General features: G+C 35.3%; 1 protein-coding gene across 8 annotated transcripts in view; it reads left to right on the top strand.

The window, feature by feature from the left end:
* LOC136031768 (zinc finger and SCAN domain-containing protein 2-like) overlaps window positions 1–20,410 on the top strand; it is a 63,313-nt gene that overhangs the window by 14,875 nt on the left and 28,028 nt on the right. For 7 of the 8 annotated variants that reach the window (XR_010618577.1, XR_010618576.1, XM_065711520.1 and 4 more), the window contains exons 2-3: window positions 6,993–7,122; window positions 12,198–12,368. Coding sequence is in view for 6 of the 8 variants with exons in the window: in XM_065711520.1 (XP_065567592.1) it covers window positions 6,993–7,122; window positions 12,198–12,368 (301 nt within the window). In the remaining 2 variants the exon portion in view is untranslated. Of the gene's footprint in view, window positions 1–440; window positions 610–6,992; window positions 7,123–12,197; window positions 12,369–20,410 lie in introns of all 8 variants that reach the window. The other variant, XM_065711516.1, reaches the window with a different exon arrangement.

Below are 20,410 nucleotides of genomic sequence, written 5' to 3'. Positions count from 1 at the left end.
TTGATCTTTAGAAAGCGTTCGACCTAATTGACCACAATACTCTTGTAAATAAACTGCTGACGGAGTTTCAAGTGAGCCCCTTTCTAGTTAACATTGTTGCCTCCTTTTTAATAAATTGTTCTCAAGTGATTAAATATACAAATGTTTATTCCGATCCCCTTCCTGTGTTTTGTGGGGTCCCCTGGGAACTCCTATGGTTCCGATCTCTCTGTTTATATTGGTTATTTGCCTCATGACTGACCACACAGAGCGATGGAAGTATGTGGACGGCCATGAAACTCCAATGAGTCCCAAAATCTCTGTCACACGCATTAAACTACTTGGAGTGACAATTACTGCTGACTTGAAGTGAGATGCCCATGTTCAAAAACATCCTGAAACAAGCTTCCTCTTTGGTTTCCCTTCTAAAATTTTTCATAAAAATTTCTTGCTTCCCTTAGGATCGTCTCCAACTTTATTGTTCTTTTATTCGGTCAATACTTGAGTATGCTTGTCCAGTTTGGTATTTCGGTCTTTCTTCAGAGCATATCTATATGATTGAAAATGTCCAAAAAGGAGCACGTAGAATCATAAATGGTGAAGGGAAGGTTCCATATCATTACCTAATAGGTAAGTTCAAGTTACCTAATAGAAAAGAAACCTCCTATGCTTCGTTTCAGTACCAAGACTCTGTCTGTTCCCAGATTACGTTCCATAATCCCTGAACCCTGCCTTCCCGCCCCTAACAGACCGCCCCTTATAAAATCCCAAAAAGTTCCCAAACTGACTCCCTTCCCCGCTTAACATGAAAGATATCGCAAAAGTGTTGTTCCAAGTTTTGTTGAGCTGTATAATAACCAGGAAAACTAGTCATTATGCTTACTGTTATTTATTTATTTTATATTTTTGACATATTACCTAAGTGTTGACTCTTCATCTTTTTTTATGTATTTGTACATTTATGTATTTTGTACAATGTGTTATGATTGACGTAAAGGTCAAGTTCTTTCGATATGATATATATATATATATATATATATATATATATATATATATATATATATATATATATATATATGTATACGAGTGGTTTTTGGATGTAAAATTCAAATTCGGCAACCATGCTAGTATAGACATTTTAAAATAAATTTTATTCTATTCTAGATATAAGTTCCTTGTGTTTTGATTTTTCATGCGATATTTTCTAGAAAACAAAAACATTATAGCCACTTTTTTAAGGAGCAAAGCAGCCATGTTTACACCATATAAAAATAGCAACTTAAAAGAAGCCAATGGTCTGAAAATACTAAAACAGGTGTTTAAATTAACGATAATGTCAGTCCTTTATTACCATGCTTGGGGGATACCCCCCACTAAACAAATGGAGACTTTTCAGCTTGTGAACAAAATTTCGACACAGATGGTAAACTTCGGCTAAATATGTTGTATCATCCACAATGGAAGCAACCGTGCATGACCAATTTTTTAGAGCTGAACGTGAGATCTTTGGTGCATTCCAGATGAAAAAAAACCCAACTGGATGAAAGTGGTTTCTATTACATATGGTATAATGGTCAAGACCCCACAGAAAGTGAGGATATTTTCTTAGGAATATAATGACTAGGCTAGAAGCACAATAAGTTCAGCATTGGTGTGCTAGCACAAGTGCTTCAATTAGATTATTTTTTGTGCATAGTTAAGGAAGAGAGTCTTGAGAAAGAATATTATTTATGCAAGCTACAACTTGGTTCTTTTTTTTAAGTTTCATTAGGCCTTGACAGTGGTGCTCAAATGCAACATCTTACCCCAGAACACCAATTTTTATGGCACTTGATATTAACCGTCAATTCGGCACCCGTCAATTCGTTAAAAATGAAGTATTTTTAATTTACGAACGGGTGATGGGATAAATACGTTCTGAGACCATATTGGCTATGCATGACGTATGAAAACAAAGAAAGGAAATAATAAATGAAAAGAGAAAAAACAGATAGGTGAAAAACGAGGATTGTATCAGCCGGTAGCAAAATATGAAAAACAAGCAAATATTTCGACAAGAACCTCCGCCAAGTCGTCCTCAGTGCTAAAAAAAAGTGCTCAAATATATATATAAACATAATCTAACTCCGATTTTACATGATTACGTGAACATATTTTTAGAACCCTGTCGACTAAAGAAATTACTACCCCTCTTTTATGGTATGATTATGTTAAAGATATTCTATTCTGCAATGGCTACCAATCAACCTCATTGAAAATATAATAGATAGACGATTAAAAAAGATAAAACAGGAAAATAGGGAGCCCGTACCCCTTGATTCAGTTACAATGGCAATTGAGAAAAAAACTTTCACTACATTACCATACGTCTCGAAACTCAGCGACAAACTTGGAAAAATAAAAAAAAACATAATCTCTCTGTTTCTTTCAAAACTAAACAAAAAGTCGAACATTCTTACAACTCGGGAAAGGATAAAACGGACCCTTGGAAGGACCCATCAACAACTAGGGGAACGATTGCAAGAACACAAAATTTCAATAGATAAGTCCCTGAGATTGGAAAATAAAAATGACAACTTTGATTCAGCTCTGGCCCATCATATATACGAAAATCCTGACCATTTAGTTCTTTTTGAAGGGGCAACTTTAATATCTACCGTAAGTAGCCTACCGCAAGAACACAAAATTTCAATAGATAAGTACCTGAGATTGGAAAATAAAAATGACAAATTTGATTCAGCTCTGGCCCATCATATATAAGAAAATCCTGACCATTTAGTTCTTTTTGAAGAGGCAACTTTAATATCTACCGTAAATGGCCTACCGCAATCTTTTAAAGAGGCAATTGAGATAAAAAAAAACATATAATTATAAATTTGGCTATAAATAGAGACACGGGAGATATTTCCTTAAGCCCAATTTATAATAATTTAATAGTAAAAGACTCTATGAATATTTTTGCCCAGTCTAATTTAAGACAACCTGTCCGCATATCTAATGAAAACCGAAATTGTAGACAGGCGAAATCTGTTGCAAGGCAAAGGATAATTATTCAATCTAATTGGTAACTTCTCTTTCGTTGATTTCAAGTTGGTTTTTTGTTGTTTGAGTCAGTGTCTTTCTTCTTCTTGTGTAGTTCACTTATAAAGGTTAGATTTTGCTGTTGTTTCCTTGTCGAAATATTTGCTTGTTTTTCATATTTTACTACTGGCTGATAAAATCCTCGTTTTTCACCTATTTGTTTTTTCTCTTTTCATTTTTTTATTTCCTTTCTTTGTTTTCATACGTCAAACTTTGGCGTAAAGAGCGGGGTGTTGAGGAGGAAAAGCCCCTTTCACATACGGAGTAATTTCTGTTCGTTCTAAGTTTTAATGTTGCCTCTTACTTTCATTTCCCGATTTGACCATCTGGGGGGGGGGGGAGTGGGGGGCCGTTGATTTGGAAAAAATAGAAAATTTGAAGTATTTCTAACTTACGAACGGTTGATCAGATTTTAATGAAATTTGATGTTTGGAAGGATATCGTGTCTCAGAGCTGTTATTTTAAATTCCGACCGGATCTGATGACATGGGGGGATTCGGGAGGGGGAAATCTAAAATCTTGGAAAACACTTAGAGTGGAGGGATCAGGATAAAACTCGGTGGGAAAATTGAACACAATTCCTAGATAGGTTAATTCTGAACAATTAGAAAAAATGAGGTATTTTTAAATTACGAACGGGTGATCGAATCTCAATGAAATTTGATATTTAGAAGGATATCGTGTCTCAAAGCTCTTATTTTAACCGACCGGATCTGGTGACATTGGGGGGAGTTTGGGGTGAGGGAACTTAAAATCATGGAAAGCGCTTAAATTGGAGGGATCGGGATGAAACTTGGTGGGAAAAATAAGCAGAAGTCTTAGATACGTGATTTACATAATTGGAACGGATCCACTCTATTGGGGGGGGGGGTAATTCTGAAAAATTAGATAAATGACGTATTTCTAACTTACGAAGGAGTGATCAGATCTTCATGAAACTTCATATTTAGAAGGATCTCGTAACTCAGATCTCTTATTTATATCTCAACTGGATCCAGTGTCATGGGGGGGGGGCAGTTGGGTGGACCAGAAATCTTAGAAAATACTTAAGCGGAGAGATCAGGATGAAACTGGATGGGAAGAATAAAAACCTGTATAAAATACGTGACTGACATAACCGGACCGGATCTGCTCTCTTTGGTGGAGTTGGGGGGGGGGGGAATTCTGAAAATTTAGGTATTTGTAACTTACGAAAGGGTGACCAGATCTTAATGAAATTTGATATTTAGAAGGATTTTATGCTTTAAAGCTCTAATTTTAAATTCCAACCAGATCCTGTGGCATTGGGGGGAGTTGGAGGGGGAAACCGGAATTCTTGGAAAACGTGAAGATTGAGGTATTTTTATCGTACGAATAGGTAATCGGATCTTAATGAAATTTGATATTTAAAAGGAATTCATGTCTCAGAGCTCTTATTTCAAATCCCGACCAGATCTTTTGACATTGGGGGGAGTTGGAGGGGGAAATCTTGGAAAACACTTGGGATGGAGGAATCGGGATGAAGCTTGGTGGATAGAATAAGCAAATATCCTTAATACTTGATTGATCTAACAGTACTGGATTCGCTCTCTTTGGGGGAGTTGGGGGAAGGGGTTCAGTGATTTGGCGAGTTTGGTGCTTTTTGACGTGCTAGGACGATGAAAATTGGTAGGTGTGTCAGGGAGCTGCACAAATTGACTTGATAAAGTCGTTTTTCGAGATTCGACCATCTGGGGGGCTAAAAGGAGAGGCAAAATTAGAAAAAAGATAGGTATTCATAACTTACGAGTGGGTAATCGGATCTTAATGAATTTTGATATTTAGAAGGACATCGTGATTCAGAGCTCTTATTTTAAATTCTGATCGGCATTAAGCCTCTGATTTTCCTTTTAAATCAATCTATTGATTCCTAGAATTTTGTTAGAGCCCATACCATATGAGCTCTTGGCTCTTAGCTCTTCTTGCCTCGTCACAAGTGCCATATGAGCTCATAGCTCTTGTTGTTTATGAATTCTAGGAAATGCACCCTGTTTAAAATTTACCCTGGAAAACTCACCCTCGGAAACCCTGTATCCCCCTCAAAAATAAATTTTCTCCGATAGAAGATTTCCCCTTCCCAGAGAAACCCTCCCCGTGCAGAAAGTGTCTTTACATTGCCAAGTAACAAATAGGCCACTATAAGTAAACAATGAACGAATTTCATAACTTGTAGCACTTTTTCCATGGGCTGTGGGGGGGGGGCTCTTGTCATCCGTAAAGGCATATTTATTGAAATTTTCAACTATGCTAAAGAAAATGAATGTCTCAAAATTTTAATAGACGACTTTGGGAAAAATTGGGGGGGGGGTCGGAAAGCTTGTCCCCATCCAATCTTTTTGTCACTTAAAAACAGCACTAGAACATTTAGTTTCCATTCAAATGAGCCATCTCCTAATCTTCTAGGACTGTAGGTTTGATACAATCATCCCTGGAAAGAACAAATAAACACTCATCCATGATCTTTCTTGTGGCAAAAATACAAATTTTACATTTTTGGAGATGGGAAACTGAAACCTCTACGGTACGATTATCTGATACACTAAATATAATACTGTGGTTTTCAATAAGACTTCTTAACTTTTATAGGATGTCCCCCTTTTTTTGAAAATCAGGCAAATTTTCTCAGGCTGGCAAAATTATCTTCAATATATTACTTTCAAGTGTAAACTATTTTAAAAGTACTGCACAAAGAGGCAGCCAAAGGAAATACTTCTCATACAAGCAATTTCAAATGTCATCAATGCATACCCTAGCCAGAATATTATCATCAGGTTGAAACTTCTGTTTCAACTTGGTGATAATATTTGTGTCAATAATTGACTTGTAATTTTCTAGATTTATAAGCAAGAATGTTGCTTTAAAAGTCAGTGTAGAGGTTTTCCCAATTAGGATGCCAAGATAAGTCTATGTGTCTTTTGCTTGAATCGCGTTCATATAGGTGCATATTTGAAAATTGGCCAAGACAGCAGGCCAAATATCATTCTTACTCCCGTTGCATTGAAGACCAATATGCTTGTACTTATTATCAAATTCCTAATAGCTTCTGCCAATCCTTACAATGTTCTAGGATGTCAGCCCCCAATGCGGGGATACGCCAGTAGCTCTCGTATAGAAGTAGTCTATTACTCTGTTGTATAGTAGGCTTCACAATTAGAACGAACATTATTGGAATAGTCGTATGGGAAAACTTGCAACTTATCAGTTTTGTTATAAAAGGTTTCTAAAGTTAGAAAGCAGGCCTCTCGAGGACAACTTTTCTTGAGCTGATTCAACTAAATGAGGTTTTTTAAATTCAGTTCATAAATTGTCCTGGAAATAGGCTTTCAGAAAATTACTGACATGCATTATATAGGGGGAAGATCATAAAGGAGGGGTAAGCGTTGTAGAATATAAGTGGGGCAGGGAAGAAATGCTTCTTTGCAATTGTTATTTATTTTCTTGAGACTGGCTAGTTTTTTTAACATAATATGCATTTCCATTAGGAAAGCAATGCAGCTATTTGGTTTTTAGTTAAGCTAATTCTTATTTCTATTCAGCTTTTGATGTTCTTATAAAAGTATTCCTCTTCATATTTGCCAAAACAGAGATCAAACATTTAACTTTTAACAAAGTTCAATGTGAGAAAGATAGCAGTGATACGCGTAGCTCTTGCAACTGTTTTCTAGTTAGATTCTGTATTGATGACTGTATTCAAATTTTCCCTTTTAGAAGCAACTTTAAAATGCAAACTTAGAGGATCCTCTCTCTAAATAATTTGCATTTTATTAACGTACTTAAAAGCTAGTTTTTTTATCAACTGATCTTTGTTGCACCTTATCTAATTTCCAAAATTTGGTGGCGGGGTAATCTATAGGTTATTTTTAGGCTTTTTTCTTCTTTGAGACAAAGTATGTTCAAATTCGCAAATTTTTCAGATTTTCAAGACCAGGAGTCACCAGGAGGCAAAAATCCATCAAACCACCAAAAAGAGTAATTTCATCATAAATTGGATTGTGGAAATAATGGATACAATTGAACTTCCGCTGCACGCCACTATTAAACAAGGTAATTGGTATATCTAATTATATAGATTAGAAATGATAGTTTCCATTTTGAACTAATTCTTGGCTCAATATATTAAGCACTCAACACACTAAAAATGAAGTATTAGTCTTTAAATAGGTTGAGTGGAAACTTGCACTCCCATAGGCTACGTCTAAAAAAATCGAGAAAACTTGGAATATCAGTTTTTAATGCAAAGGATGTTAGCTGCAGATATCCAGTTTTAACACTTAGCTGGTGCCAAGTTGAAAAGTAAAGAACGTGGTTGAGAAATCAGCAGGAAATGAGCGAACAAAAATATATCATCTTGCAGGTCTAGATTGTGCAACTTTCTTTATTGATATAGCAAAAAACAGACATTGTCATTAATTGGCAGCAAATTGTGTGGAAAAAACAACAACAAAAATAGTGACAGAATGATTAAACAGTGCAAGAATATAATTTTAACATCACGTTTCCAAAAAGGAATCAAACATAATTGTATTTATCATTGAGAATTTAAAAATTGAAGCTATGCATTAATTTCTTTGTTTTTAATGTCTTTGAAGATTAAACACTTAAAATTATCTGTTAATTGACTGAACCAAAGGAGAATATTTTTAGCAAGACCAATTATGCTATTATTTTTCGTTAAAAATATCCCTTTAGCTAACTCCTAATAAATCAATAGAATTTTTTCTGATTCGAAAAAAATCACTTATCCTACTAGATTTTGAAATATTCTAACTAGCCTATATTTTTAAAAGCTAAGCTTTGTACAATCCAATTGATTGTTGAAATTGTTGGTCTTTGGGTAAAAAGAAAAAGTTTTAACTTATTTTTCTTCATGATTCAGTGTGGCAATTTATGCTATGAGAAAGCTGTTAATTGCTATATAACAACCAAAATTAACATTGTAGAAAATCCTAGTTTTCGGGAATGAATGCACCTAATATGGACCTAGTAAGTAAAAACCGTTTTGCATTTGGATGCCCTTGGTACTTCAAGAGAATATAGTGAATTCCTACATGAATTAGCTGCTTTTTTTTCAATGAGTCCTGTCCTGATTTTGCATTTGTAGGTTATTTCATTCATTGATTTGAATAAATAATCTATTGATTATATAACTTTCTCGTCTTGATAATGTTATGCCTTTTTAAATTCAGAATTATGTCGAAATTTTTGTAGAGGAGAGTATAGACTTGAAACGAAGTATTAGTCTGTCAGGTTAGCTGGTGGAAGCTACTGTTTTTCTTGAGACGACAATAATTTGAATGATTTGTATTATTTGTAAGCTGTTATGTAGAATGTCCAAGTGTTAAAAAAAAAACCTTTCATGTTAACATTCAGATGTTTTGAATTAGGCTGGAAACATGAAGTTAGGTGACAAAGAATTTATTTATTCAGTTAGGACAGCTCGGGTAGGTAAGGAGGGTGTAGTGCTCATGATGAATAAGATAGTTTGTAATTCTTTTCCTAGGCTTGGAAGCTGTTAATATTAGAATTTTCGTGATTTAATTTATGACCAAAAAGCGGAAAGTATTAGTGATTTTAGTATATTCCTCTGAAAAACTGACTTATAGAGATAGTATTGACTTGAAAGAACTTTACATACAATTAGTTACAAGAACAAATAAAAAGATATATAATAAAGATATATAAAATAAAAAGATATATATATATATATATATATATATATATATATATATATATATATATATATATATATATATATATATATATATATATATATATATATATATATATATATTAGAGGATTTTAATGCCGTAAATTGGATCTAGGGAAGGAAATTAGCTATGGCCATAAACTGTTGCGATTTTGTATGCATATTAATGTAGTTATAACCAGCATAATCTTTAAGTCATGAAATGATCATAAAAGTGGTAGTCACACGATGGTAAGACAGTCAAACTTATTAATCATGTTATTGTTAAGCAAATGCCAGCAGGACTGAAGTAATAGATTATTGTATATAGGAGGGCTGTTGGTAATACTAAAAGTAAGGATTACCATCCAGTAGTTTTTAAAGATAATCTAAATTTAAAGGTTAGGCTAAGCTACAAATGTCTGTGAAGTTATGGCTTTGATAGACTCCAGGACAGTGGCGCAGCAATATTTGAACATGTTGGGGGAGAGGGACTGTATTTTTTAAAATTCTTTCTCTGTCCTCTCTTATTGCAGTTGCCACTGCTATATGATTTGAATTTGATAAGAACTCTCCAAGGAGAGTTGAATATGGAACTGGAGAGTTCAAAAAATGAAACTGAAAAAGATCGACAAAGTTCTTTTAGGAAAATGGTTTGTGTAGTAATTGAAAGTGGCATAGGAAGGAAAGTTAGACATCCAACAAGGAATATTTTTTAAAATGTCCTAAACTTAGTAGAAAAGAGTATGGATTTGTACAATAAGTTTTTTGAGTTACAGATCATTGAATAACAGGGAATGAAGGGAAGTAGGAAATCTATTAAAACGAGAATTAAGGATATGTAAAATTTAGGCCATAAATCAAATTTATGAGGGTCAGGAAAATACAGCCAGGTGGTATAATGAAGATGTTATAAATGTAAGGAGTTGAAAGGATGTAGTAGGAATGGGGCCTACAATTAGTAATGAAGAAAGTTAAAGAGGCAATGGAATCTGCTAAATGGTGGTAAGTTCTAGGAAATGAAATAAAAAAGAATGAAAAAGTTTCAAAATTTTGGATTTGAAGGGAGTTTGTCTTGTCAGGAGTTAGAGACAACACTAACAGATAAAAAAGGATTAGGCCTTAGGTGCAGATAGTTTGGTACATGAGCTTTGGAATGTATAATTACGAAGCTAAGATAAATTACTAAATATTATGAATATGAATTTAGAAAATTGGGTAGTACCTGAGAATCAATGATTAAATGTCTTTGTAAGGAAGGTGATAAATATTGAGTGTTGTACTTATAGAGGTATTAGACTCATCAGTAGGAAGGAAACTACACATCTTGATGATATTTATTAGATTAAGAGATGGCGTTGATAAGCTTTAAGGGATGGACAGTTAGGTTTTAGAAAAGTGAGATGTTGTGTCTAAATTTTCATTTTCACAAAATTTTCATTTTCAAGTTGATTATCGACAAATTTTAGAATTGTTAAGCTCTTTCTGTCTTCTGTTTATAAACAATGAACAGGCATTTGGTTCAGCTGATAGAAAAGCTTTAGAGGTAGCATACTTGTATTGTATACCAGATAAGTATACTAAAGTGATTGTGCTATGCACCAGAATATTTGTAAAGAAAGTGGAGGGAGTATCAAAACATGAATAATGGAAGTATGAAGGGGAGGCCATGGATAAAATTGTCGAAGATACGCAAGAGGCAGCCAGACGGTATAATAGTAAACTATTTTACTGATCTATTAATAAGTTTAGAGGGAATAGTAAATCAGGACTTTCTCAGTTAAAGATTTAAATGGGACTATAATCAGCGATAAAGAAAAAGTAAAGAATGAGCAAACATTTTTTAGAATGCACTAAACCGTGATAAATTTACAGGAAAGATAGAGAGAAGAACGAAAAAGTTTGTGACACTTTGGATGTGAGGGAAGCTTTATTTTTTGAGGAAGAATTAATGGCAGCACTAAAAGGTTTGAAAGATAATACTGCCCCAGGTGCTGATAGTGTGGTAAATGAGTTTCCTTAATATGGCATTTACGTGGTTAGAGATGCCACGTAGCTACTGAAGAAAGACTATTAATATAATTTTGAAAGAGGGGAAATACCTAACAATTTTAGGAGATCTGTAATTACATTCCTCTGTAAGAAAGTTGATAAGAGTGCGTGTGGTAATTATAGAGGCACTAGCCTGGTTTCCATAGGAAGCAAATTACTTAGTATGATTATATTAATTAGACTTAGATATGCTTTAGATAAAGCTTTAAGAGAAGAGCAGTGTGGTTTTAGGAGGGGTAGAGGATGCTTTGACCAAATTTTCACTCTTAGATTAATAATTGAAAGGTGCCTGAATTATCAAACGCCAAAAATTCTCAGTTTGATAGATTTTGAATAAGTGTTTGATTCAGCTGATAGAAGAGCATTAACAAAGGTACTAGCTTTGTATGGTATACCAGACAAATACATCCAACTGACTAGTGCTATGTACGAGCATAACCTTGCCGTGGTTACATTTGGCAATGATGTTAATTGTTGGTTTCATGTTAAAGAAGGAGTTAAGCAGGGCTGCGTTCAATCCCCATTTATATGGATCATTTTGATGGATTTTGTCCTAAGAAGCACGGAAACTGCATTGGGAGAACATGGAATCAGGTGAGGAAGTAAAACTTTCCTTGACTTTGACGATTCTCATGATTTAAGAATCCTTGATGAAATTCTTAGCAAAATGAATGAATTTTTAGAGGTTTCGCCAGTTCAGGGTGCAAAAATAGGTTTGAAAATTATTTTAAGAAGACTTAAGTCGCTATGTGAAGTTGAAAAGTGATGTTGGGTAACGACAAGATCGATCAAGTGGACAGCTTCCCCTATCTAGGTAGTATTCTTAGTAAAGACTGTGGTTGCAGTGAAGATGTTAAAAGTAGAATAGCCATGGCCCAGGGTCTTTTTTCATAGTTGATAAAGGTCGGGAAGAATAGGAAGATAAGCCTGCAAACCAAGATTAGAATATTGGAAGCTACAGTGATGACAGTGGTGAAATATGGCTCTAAAGAATGGGCGCTTCGAAAAGCGGATGAAGTTTTTCTAGATATTTTACAGACAAAATGCCTACTAATTATTCTGGGTATCCCGCTGACTGACTAAATGTTAAACAGTAGGCTGTACGAAAAGTGTGGTTCAATCCTGCTTTCAAGGGTAAAAAGTGACAGAAAGGTTGAGATGGCTAGTGCACGTTCTGCGGATGAAGCATGACGGATTGCCGAAGATTAAAGAATTGGTAGTAGTAGTGGTAGTATTATTTTCTTGAAAGTAAGTCATTAAAGGCATTTTATTTATTTTTTTGTCTGTTTTTTGTGTTTTCATTATTTTTTTTATAATGGTTAGAGATTCACTTTCTTGTGTGGGTTCTAAATGTGAATTTATGCTAGATGTTTTTTTCAGAAGTTGAAGACACATTCCCAATTGAAAACGACCCGGTTTTCGGTAGTACAAATCTGGTTTTATCACCGAAGCAGGAAGACGATTCTTTGATGAATTCGCACCATAAATATACAGAGTTCGAACCTGATTCAAACAGTCCTGACTTGGCTCTTGCTGCTGTCAAAGACAAAGGTATATTATCAATGGTGACCATATAAAACAAAACCCATTTAACTGAATCTCATGCTGTTAACCTCATTCTACTCTCTTCTACATTTTGTTAAATTTTGATTGTTTGATCTCCTCATATGTGATAATAAAACATTCATCTAAATCTAAAACTGGGATTTTAAAGGAGAGTTTATTTTGACAGGGCTCCCAAAATAACAATAATTATTTTTCTGTTTCCTAGTGGCTTGGAGCCTATATTGCTAATTTCATTTGTCAAGAGATCCTCAATACACAAAAGTAGCTGATAGAAAAATATAGTTGGCCTAATGTGAGCTAAAGATTTAGCTCGGGGTTAAAGAGCAATTTAGTTCTGCATACTGCACGTGCCTAGAGTCATTCTTAGCCTTGGCATCAGACAGTCAGAAGCTGTTTGTTTTGTGTTAGTGTTTTCGAACAACAGAAGAACTATTTGAGCTGCACTTTCTTTTAATTATTTTAAATGCAGTAAAAATTAAAAAGGTTAATTTACTCTCGATCTCTTTGGATGCCGCTAGTCCTCAGAGAAAACTTGCTTTCATAATATTACTAGATTATGCCTTGTTTGATATGAAGACTTGCATGAGATAAACTGTTAAGTTTTTGCATGTGAATACCCTTCTTACTCCAAGGCAGACTTTCAATTACTGTCTCAATTACTATTGAAGACGTTCCAATAACTATTCTTTCTGTAGACAGTTTTCACATGAGCATCATTGAACTTGGATTGCCGCAATAACTTTAAAATTGATTGCAAGTTATTTCTATTAATGTGAACTTAAAGATTAAAATATAAGACGGTCAAATTTGACGTATGATGTAATCCTTCTAATAATTATAGGAATTGCTATATATGATGAAATGTAAATAATTTTTATATAAGATTTAACAAAAACTAGCAAATTATGTAAAATTAAAGTTTTAGGCGAGTAAAATTTACTTTAATATTAAATCTATTTTAATAGGATAGAGATTGCTATACTTTAAGAAAATAAAACCTAAACAGAGAAAATTGTACGTTGATAATTGAGTGAAAATGAAGTGTTTTTTTATTTAGGTTTTCTTCTTTAATCTAATTCATTAAAATGAATAGAATAATAAAGCTGAACAAAATTACAAAGAAATTGAAAATAAATAGGATTTGGAGCCATGGCAGCATAGTGCCGCCACCACTCTTGAGAAGCTCCGCAGAGATTCCTTAGATGCCGGGACCTTAGCAGTTTTTCAGTTTCTCCACAACATTTTGAATTTCTATCACTGAAAAAGGTTCAGTGTCAACATTAACGAGGTTGTTATGGATCACAGGCTGGGAGATGCCAGGAGTTGTTACAGATGGAGAGAGAGAGAGAGAGGCGTTGCGTTCAGCGGAGATGAGAAGTGTTCATTTCACCTTGAAATGTTGGATACTATGTCTTCAAGGATCACCCTGTCCGCAGATAATACGTTTCTTATTGGTTGAGCACACGGGACAGTGAAGTCGCGCTAGTGTTTACACTGTTCCAACGATCTTCCTCGTGGCAGCTTTTTATAGCTCATCTGCTTTGCCGTCAACAAACGACTTGAGACCTCTATGTATAATTTTAATGTTGGTGCCGAAGAGATGTCGATAGGTCTTCATATCCCTCCGCAGTTTCGTCTGCTTTTTGATTGTGATGATGTCCATAGCCTCCTGTGAAAAAAACTTACAAAATCGGAACAAAATAAAAATTTTCCTTGCAACAGGCGGTATTGAACCTCCGTCCTGGTAGTTTCTAAGCGCGGTTTTATCCACTACACTGTCACAAAGCTTAACTTCTGGTGAAATGACAATCTCGGGAAATTCTTAGACCAAGCCGGACTTTTATGTCTGTTGCATGGGCCCTTGCTGTTGTTCGCCCCAGGTTGAGAAGGCTTACTACACTCAAAGCCACCCCGGCATGAGGATTAATTGAGAAACAAGTTCGTATTAACATCATTTGTTAGTATTTGTTGTAATGGTCTTTCTGTAAAGTGAAAACGGCATTAGTCTTTTCTTTGAAAGTAGGTCTTTGAAAGTGTTTCTGATCATATGAAATTGTCACTTTTCTGTTTTGTAGTTTCAAAAGAACAGCTAATGTAATTCCTTGTCTGGGTTCTGACCGTGAATCTGCTAGGAATTTTTCAGAGATTAAATACACATTCTCAGTTGAAACCAAATATGTTTTTAATCACTTTTTATTGCCTAAGCAGGAAGATAGCTCTTCGATATTTTCATGAGGCATGTGTACTAAGTTCGAACATGACATTGACTGTCATTAATTGAATTCAACTTTTAAAAAAACCAAGGTTTGATATCAAAGATAACCATGTAACATCACCATCCTCAACTCAGGCCTCATTTAGCTTAATCAAGTTCTATTCAAACCAAATTCATCTCATTCAATATTAATTACATCTCACGTAGTAAAACCTCATTTTAAATCAAGTATCGTGCAGCTAACCGGTTAACTGATATCAACGTTCTGTTAAATGTGACAGTTTAATCAACTCGTACTTCATCATAAAATTTCAATGTTTTTCCAAGTCATAAAGCTTTCTTTGCCAAATTCAGTTAATGTTTTTATCGCTAAGTCACTGGTTAAAAGAATCCTCCTTCTCAAAGAAAAAGAAAGTTCTAAAAATCTAATTTTGGCTTGAAGTTTTATGTAGGTTTAAGAGTGACCTACGCTTATCTTTACTCAGAATTCCACCTAGTTCTTGGAAGAATGTTATTCAACAACCTTTTCTTGCCTGTTGTCTGTCACCTGTAGACAACAGAATACTACACCTGCCTAGGACCCTGCATAGCCTTGACTATAATGTCTCTCACTTCTCTCGGCCCTCTTACCCTAAAGCAGCAACAGCATTGGAGGGTCTACTTTAAAGCTTCTAGCCCCTCGGGACGCTAATGCGCACACCTGGATTTTACGCAATACTATAGCGCATGTGTAACGGTATAGTACACCTGTATCTTACGTAATGGGGAATGTTTTCTAAGAGATGCAGGTGTATGTTACGTAAAAGGAAATGTTAGAGTCCACTAGTCAAGCAGAGAAGTCTCGGTTAAAAAATTATCATGGTCCAATATTTACATTTGAAGATGACGCAATCCTACGTGGCTGGTTTTGGTTCCGGTGGACCTTTTGTAATCTGGTAAAAACTGGTTTTGAAGGTCAGCGATGCGTGAGCTAGTAGATTTGCTTCAGTATTCAAAAGAGTCCAGTTTGTCAACATCAAGGATATTATTCTTTAGTAATGGATGCGTTTACTCTATTGGACATTGAAGCCGCTAGCAATGGTGAAAGGAAACCCAGAGTGCCTAACGTAGTTGTAGAAGTTACAAGGGGTTGCCGGCTAGCTCTAGAATGGGATATGTTCGCACGATATGTAATACCATTAAGTAACTTCAAGTCGGAAGAACAGTTATGCTTTGTAGCAGAAGTGAATATAATGCATATACAAAGTTTACAAGACGGATTAAATGCATTAGTAAAATATATTGAAGGAAACGGTCTGAATCAGTGAATAAAAAGGAGTAAGTTTGTTACTATCGAGAGAGCATCCTTGTTAGTCTAGTCGGTAGTGAGATTGTCAAGATTAAAAATGACTGGATTTGAGAAGCAAAAAATCATACGGATTCTACTGACAGTTAATTATAGATGATAATTTTCAAAGATTATCAGTGCAGAAGAGAATCCTTACTAAGAGAATGATTGACCTTATAATAAAAAATGAGTTTCTGTCTTTGGAGTTATTGTCCAAGACTTATGTGTCGTGGTCCAGATATATTTACTCAATTTATTGACTTATTAATTCAAGCAAAACAAAATGATATTGTGGTTTTCCTTTTAACCACTTCCTAGGTATTCGTTTTAGACGGCCATTTTGCAAGACAACAAGAAATAAGTCGATATTTAAAAAAATCCTGTCCAAATATGTTTTGTGACGGCACTCGATCCTTCCTTCTCCTAGAAGACATTCATTTTATTGTGAGCCGTTTTCTTTTTGGAAGCGAAACAGTCAACATAGAATTGTTTTTACACGTGTTTATTATGTTTGTATACATTGAGCACCTGGTCATCCCGAGAGAACTGTACTATTGTTGATGACTTTAATGAAAAGGCTATATTATGCAATCCATGTAAATTGGCTAGAGGATACGTAGTGTAAATTAAAGATTCTAATTCCTGTCCTGAAAATGTTTGTGACTCATACTAGAGGTATACTAGGCTGCAAAAAACCTTAAACGTGATTTCAGTTTATTTTTAAGAGACTGGCATCGTCGTGTTTTTAAATTGTTTTGGGAGGAAGAACCAAGTTTACGCTTCAATTGCTGGAATAGTAAGAGAGTCTGGTTTTCTTGACATCGCTGTGAAGGTACCGGTTGATATGATTATCAACCTAATGATTTTTATTTGGTTGTTACACAAAGTGATTCTTCTAAATTTCGTGTGTGAAATTGATTTAAATAAGCAATTTGAAACACGTGAATTTTATAACATGAATCAAAATAGTATTATTAACTTCACGAAGAGATAAAATAAAAATGAAGTTACATTATATTGTATAAAGTGTGACCCTGACTTTGCATGGCAAGATGAAACAAGTTGAATCCTGACGAGCTGCCGCTACTTATGATTAACGATTGTTACCTATATGTGGAAGAAGAAATCTAAAGGAAACAGACTTTTGTACATAGACGTTTTATTAATAAACAAATTCACATACATTTTTAAAGCGTTTTACTCTTAGGGCACTAAAATTTATGTTATACAGATATAAAAGAGTATTTTCAAGTAGAATGTCTTTCAATCAAGGATTGTCACCATAAGTGCTGAGAAATTCATTGTAAATATATCCACGACATCGAAGAATAAAATTTAATAATGCATGAAAACCACAGCTTTTGGTTGATTAATTTTGTACTCGTATCCGATTTTTAATAATAGAGTTTCCACTTTCCTGAAGAAAGTTTTTAATGGGAGGCGTGTAAATAGCATACGGTAGGCAAAGAGGATCGAAAAATTCAATATTATTTGATTTTTCGAAGATTTAAAGATGGAGATAATGCTCCATCTTTAAAGCTGATCGGCTACTGTTAGCACTGATAAGGTTATTGCTAACACTTTGAATATGGTCGAAGAAATCCGAGGATATGCAATAGGATTTTTATTTGGACATGTAGGGATCTAAACTGAATACATTGATTATTTGATTTGTGTTCATGGTGCCGAGGCTAGTAGAACACTGCCATTTGGGGTAATTTTCCAATAGATTTCAAATTGATTTAGGGAGATTAATGCTATTCTCTCCTCCAATGGTTTGGCAAAGGTACACTCTAAATGTACTCTGTGTGTTCGGACCATAGTAATATCTTGAATACCACACAAATCCAATACAATGATATCATGGGTTTTTGTAAACATTTCTTCGGTTATTCTATTTTCAAATAGTTGTGGATCTCTATCGAGGGATTGCATTGTCAATTCGTATAGGGTCCTATAGGATTTATCAAAGGATAAATTTTAGAGTGGAATTCCATTCTAGTAGAAGTCCAAACATTTCAAATTTTTATGTGGGGAATTTGTCCATGATCCAATGGCACTAGCGCTTTTTTAAAAAACCAAAGGAAGTTTTGAAGAAATTGCGCCATTGATAAAATAAGATTTATTCATCATGAAATACAGATACAATATTCCATTTATTATTCCCCAAAGGGTCTTTGGTCTGTTAAGAAGGGGATGACAAACGGATCACTTACAGAGAGAAGAGCAAAAAGGAAAAGGAAAGAAAATAACAAATCAAATAAAAACTATAGAAAAACTAAATAGATTGAATAGACTAAATTAATTAAGTAGATTAAATAAACTACAATTTAATAATATATATATATATGTATATATATATATATATATATATATATATATATATATATATATATATATATATATATATATATATATATATATATATATATATATATATATATATATATATATATATATATATATATATATATATATGAAAAAAAATTAGATAAAACAACTTCTAATAAGCCAAAGAATTTTTAACAGTTTATTTGAACAAACCGAATGAGAGGCACCTTTGAGCTGATTCGGGCAACTTATTCCAAACACTATGACTCGCAATTAAATGATTAAAATCTGACCTTACACAAAGAGTAAAAGGAACTTGAATATGATTTTTGGTATTACGAAGATTATAGTTATTCTGATCAGAGGTAAAAGATGGCGGAACACTTAGGGATGGGGGAGGTCACCATTAAGCTGAGAAAAAGTAAAATATGCACACGAAAGAATATACAATGACTCGAGATGAAGTACTGGGATAACTCTTGAACGATTGCTTTCCGTAATGAGGATTCTAGCTTTATTCTAAACCATAGAAAGTGGTTTTAACAACGAAGGAAAGGTTGTCGAATCGGTGTAGGTACGAGTATCCGTAGCAATAGGTCGTTGATTTCTGATTGTATGTGGAACGAGCAGTTTAATATTATTTCCACTAGCCGTTAATTTTTCAATTACCTTACCTTAGACCTTAGTTCCTCCTGTGCCGCCAGAGGCACCCAGGGCATCCAAAAAGAGCCGCCAGTCGTCCCTCATATGTGCTGCTGCCCAGACGTCTTCCCACTGGGGTTGGACTATCGCATTGATGTGTTTTAGGTCCCGCTGGTACGTACGACGAAGTGTATTCTTCGGCTTCCCTCTTCTTCGGGTTCCCTCTGGTTGCCACTCCAGTACAGTTCTGGGGAGTCTATCTCCCGCCATACGGATAACATGCCCCAGTTAGCGTCATCTTCGTTGGCGTATGACATCTGTTACCAGGGGCTGGCGCGAGATAGACCGAACAGTCTGGTTGGTTGTGTGGTCTCTCCAGTTAATGTTCAGTATTCTGCGAAGACAGTTGTTCTCGAAGGCAAGAATCCTCTTTTCTTGGTGTTGGTTTAGTTTCCAACATTCACAGCTATAAAGGAGGGCGGAGATGACGTTACTGTTGAACAGCCTCATTTTCAGTTTCAGGGAGTACTTTTTCGATCGCCACACTGGCTTTAGTCGATTAAAAGCTCCACTGGCTTGTCCAATCCTAGACTGCACCTCCTTTTCGCTGGATCCAGTTCGTTCGACTGTACTTCCAAGGTATCTAAAATCCACTACCTGCTCTACTGTATTGTCCCCGCACTTTAAGCCCAGTGGTGAGTCGCTCGTTGCCATGCTTTTTGTTTTGTCCGAGTTGATCTTTAGTCCCAATAGACTCGCTTTCTCTCGGATTACTTCGAGAAGATCCTGGAGCCTTTCCTTGTTTGCTTCCATCAGGGTGATGTCGTCGGCGAAATCAAGATCTGCTAGTCGTTTGTTGTCGCAGATTTGGATACCAAACCCCGTGCAGTCTCGGAGCACATAATCGATTACAAGGATAAAAAGCAAGGGGGAGAGGACACACCCCTGTTTGACACCGGACATGATATGGAAATACCTTGTATTTCCTTCGTGGGTCCGAACGCAGCACTCGGTGTTTTCATATAGGGCAATGATCAAGGATACAAGTTTTTCTGGAATGCCGTAATATCGGAGGATATTCCACAGCGAATCTCGGTGTATTGAATCGAAGGCTTTTTCGAAATCCACAAAGACAAGGTACATCTTTTGCCTCCATTCATTGCATTCCTCGATCATCATGCGTAGGACATATATAAGGTCGGAGCAGGAGCGGGATGGGCGGAAGCCATGTTGCTCGTCTCGCAAGTGCTTATCTAAGGCTGTCTGGATGCGACGAAGGATTATCTGTGAGAATAGTTTCCCCGGGATAGAAAGGAGACTGATGCCCCTCCAGTTATCGCATTTTGCTGCATCTCCTTTCTTAAAAAGCTTGATGAGTGTGCTTTTTCTCCATTCTTCGGGGACTTTCTCTGATTTCCATATACATGCAAAGAATGTGATCCACACAGTTATGCAAGCGCCTAAAGAGGCTTTAATCATTTCTGCTGATATCTTGTCGCTTCCTGGTGCCCT

The sequence above is a fragment of the Artemia franciscana genome, chromosome 10, assembly GCF_032884065.1.
Source record: "Artemia franciscana chromosome 10, ASM3288406v1, whole genome shotgun sequence".
Classification (NCBI taxonomy): Eukaryota; Metazoa; Arthropoda; class Branchiopoda; order Anostraca; family Artemiidae; genus Artemia; species Artemia franciscana.
This window is presented reverse-complemented; position numbering and strand designations above follow the sequence as displayed.